General features: G+C 37.5%; 1 protein-coding gene across 1 annotated transcript in view; it reads left to right on the top strand.

The window, feature by feature from the left end:
• Positions 1-332: 332 nt before the first annotated feature.
• The window catches only part of LOC138866057 (patronin-like), a gene marked incomplete at both ends in the record, with an annotated part of 29,603 nt that continues 27,269 nt past the window's right edge, over positions 333-2,666 (top strand). The window contains 2 exon segments of the mRNA XM_070137752.1: positions 333-1,036; positions 1,308-1,607. Coding sequence (XP_069993853.1) covers positions 333-1,036; positions 1,308-1,607 — 1,004 coding nt within the window.

Genomic DNA, 2,666 nt, shown 5'->3' with positions numbered 1-2,666 from the left:
TGATTCCACTGGATTAAGCCACATAAATTTGCTGGGTTCCAGTAAAATTTATGGGTAGTCTGACCGTACCTTTAGAGTAGCCAGTCATTTCTCCAGCCCCTAGTCTTTTGGAGGGCTGGCAAGTAAGGAAGTTTTAGGTTTATTATTATTTTTATTTTATTTTTTATTTTTTCATTTTGGGTAACATTTCCTTGATGACCTCTTTACTAATGAGAATTAAGACAGTAAAGATAAAGCTATTGTAGTGAAATAATGGTAATGGCAAAGACAGATTTTATCAGTTAAACATTGTATCTGGATTTAAAAATTTCTGCAATGTTTTTTATCTACAGGAGATCAGAGACAAATGGGCCAGACACCACCCTTTAGATTGCATGGTGAAGGCATTGGAGGAGAAATGCGAGGCCCAGGTTCTGATGGCCGATGTCCAGGCAGTCTCCGATCTAGTGCCCAATCATCACCAAGCAGACAACCTCTACAACGACAGCAGAAATCTCCTAGTCCAACCAGACAGACATCAGTCTCTCATGCCCCAGTGGCTGCTCCCCCACCAGATGACATGGAACCTCAAAATGTTTCATTTATTGAATCAGAAGACCACCCACAAGAGGATCCTAGTGAAAGATTTAAGAGATTATCTATAACGTCAGGTAGTAAGACTTATCGCATCAGCCATGAACCAGGGTCGCCAACAAGGCCTAGTTTAGGAGTCAAGACTTTCAGAGTCCCAACAAAGAAAGGCACCCCTGTTTATGATGATGTTGACCTTCCCCAACCTACCCCACCTCAACGTTCCATCACGCCACCCTATCAAGACACCTATAGGCATGGAGAGGAGGAGGAGGAAATTTATTCTATCAAAACTGAACCACTAGATGGACCTAAACCAGAGAAAGGATTCTATATATCCTTTGATAGTGACAGTGCCCCAAGAAAACCTAAACCGCAGTTAAGAACAAAGAAGATGTCACGAAAAAATTCCAGTCCTTCAACACCAGCTTCTACTCCAAGCAGAGAAGAGCTCCCAGTTGTTCCAGTGAGTATAGTAGTTGAAATCAGTCTATTTTTTACATTATGCTTCCTCACTAAATATGATATAATTTAACTGCTTTTGTATCATAGTTACACTGTGTGGTTGAAAAGCAAACCTTACCTGAATACATTTTTTTATGTTGATGAACATCTCACTAAGGCTTTGAATGTTTTGTAGTGCATCTTCTGATAATATTTATCCTGATTTTGAGGCACCATATAATTTTGATTATTTGTGTCTATGTTAATGCATGTTGGGTGTGCTCATTATCCAGGACCGACCAAGTCGGACCTCCAATGGTTCGTTTGGCAGCATGAGCCAAAGCCCAAGCATGGCCCCACAGTCCCCTTCCCCAAGTAGCTATCCAGCAACATCAACGATTGGCAGCCTCTCACCCCAGACCAATGGTCTCTTCCATAATTCACCTTTGGGGACTGAGCAGGAGAGCCTGCATGAGTCCCATACTCAGCTACCTCTTGAAGATATGAACACTTATGGCAGTAAGAAACAACTAAAAGAATCCACTGCTGGCATGGCATTAGTTATTGGAGATGACATAACTAATAATGAAAGTGTGAGTACCGGATCACTAGTAAAAGTTTCCAAAGATTTTTTTATTTTGTTTTTACTCTTAACAATGGTTTCATCATTTACATCAATAACATCACACCACCAAGTCCATCCTTCACTTTTGACTTCCCGCCATAAGTTCATTTCAAGTACATTTATTTTTCAGTCTTGTGATGTCCAAGGTGGATCCTATTAATCACACATTTATAGGCTTCTTTCATATACTTTCTTTTTTCACCATCAGCCATGGATCATGCATCATCTTTTAAAGGACACACAGGCTGTTTTTCAGTGATTGCCACTGATGCCAATGGTTATATTTGGAAGCATGATGTCCTGCCATCTATACAGGGATCTTGCAGGTATAAGCTGATGAAATTTAAGACCCTATTTAGAATTTTTAAGACTCATACCAATTGTTTTTTAAGACCTGGCACCATTTGTCACTTAATAAACACTTCCCTATAATGTGTAGGCTTACTTGTTGCATCTGTGACCAAGATAAAAAAAAATTCACCTTGACCTGATATAGGAGATCGGATAGATTGCGTGCCAGAATAGTTTCTTTTGCACATGGTTCAAGAGTAAATGATAGTATCGATCAGTAAAAATCAAGTTGAAAGATGGAATAATGCACTACTGCATTGATATGATGAATAAATAACCTCTCTGATTGGGTTTCTGGAAGAATGTCCATTTGGCAGTTACCTGCCTACAATAGTGGTGAGGGTTCGAATCATGATCAGAGATGTTATTCAAAGATCAAGTTGTAATATAAATAATAAATGATTATCAATCAATCCTTGTACAAATTCTGAAGTGAGTGAACTGCTTTGGCGTTTGCCAAAATAATACCACAAACAAAAATGTAGCATTCGGGAAATATAAGAGATTTTAGGACCTGCAACAGAATAATGTTTTTTTTCTTATTTATTATTATTTTCATTTAAGAACATTAATCCCCCATATATTTATATGTTTATATATATATAGATATAGATAGATAGATAAATATATATATATATATTTATATATATATATATATATATATATATATATATAT

This window comes from Penaeus vannamei, chromosome 23 (assembly GCF_042767895.1).
Source record: "Penaeus vannamei isolate JL-2024 chromosome 23, ASM4276789v1, whole genome shotgun sequence".
Classification (NCBI taxonomy): domain Eukaryota; kingdom Metazoa; phylum Arthropoda; class Malacostraca; order Decapoda; family Penaeidae; genus Penaeus; species Penaeus vannamei.
Note: the sequence above shows the minus strand (reverse complement) of the source record. Positions and strands in the feature narration are given on the sequence as shown.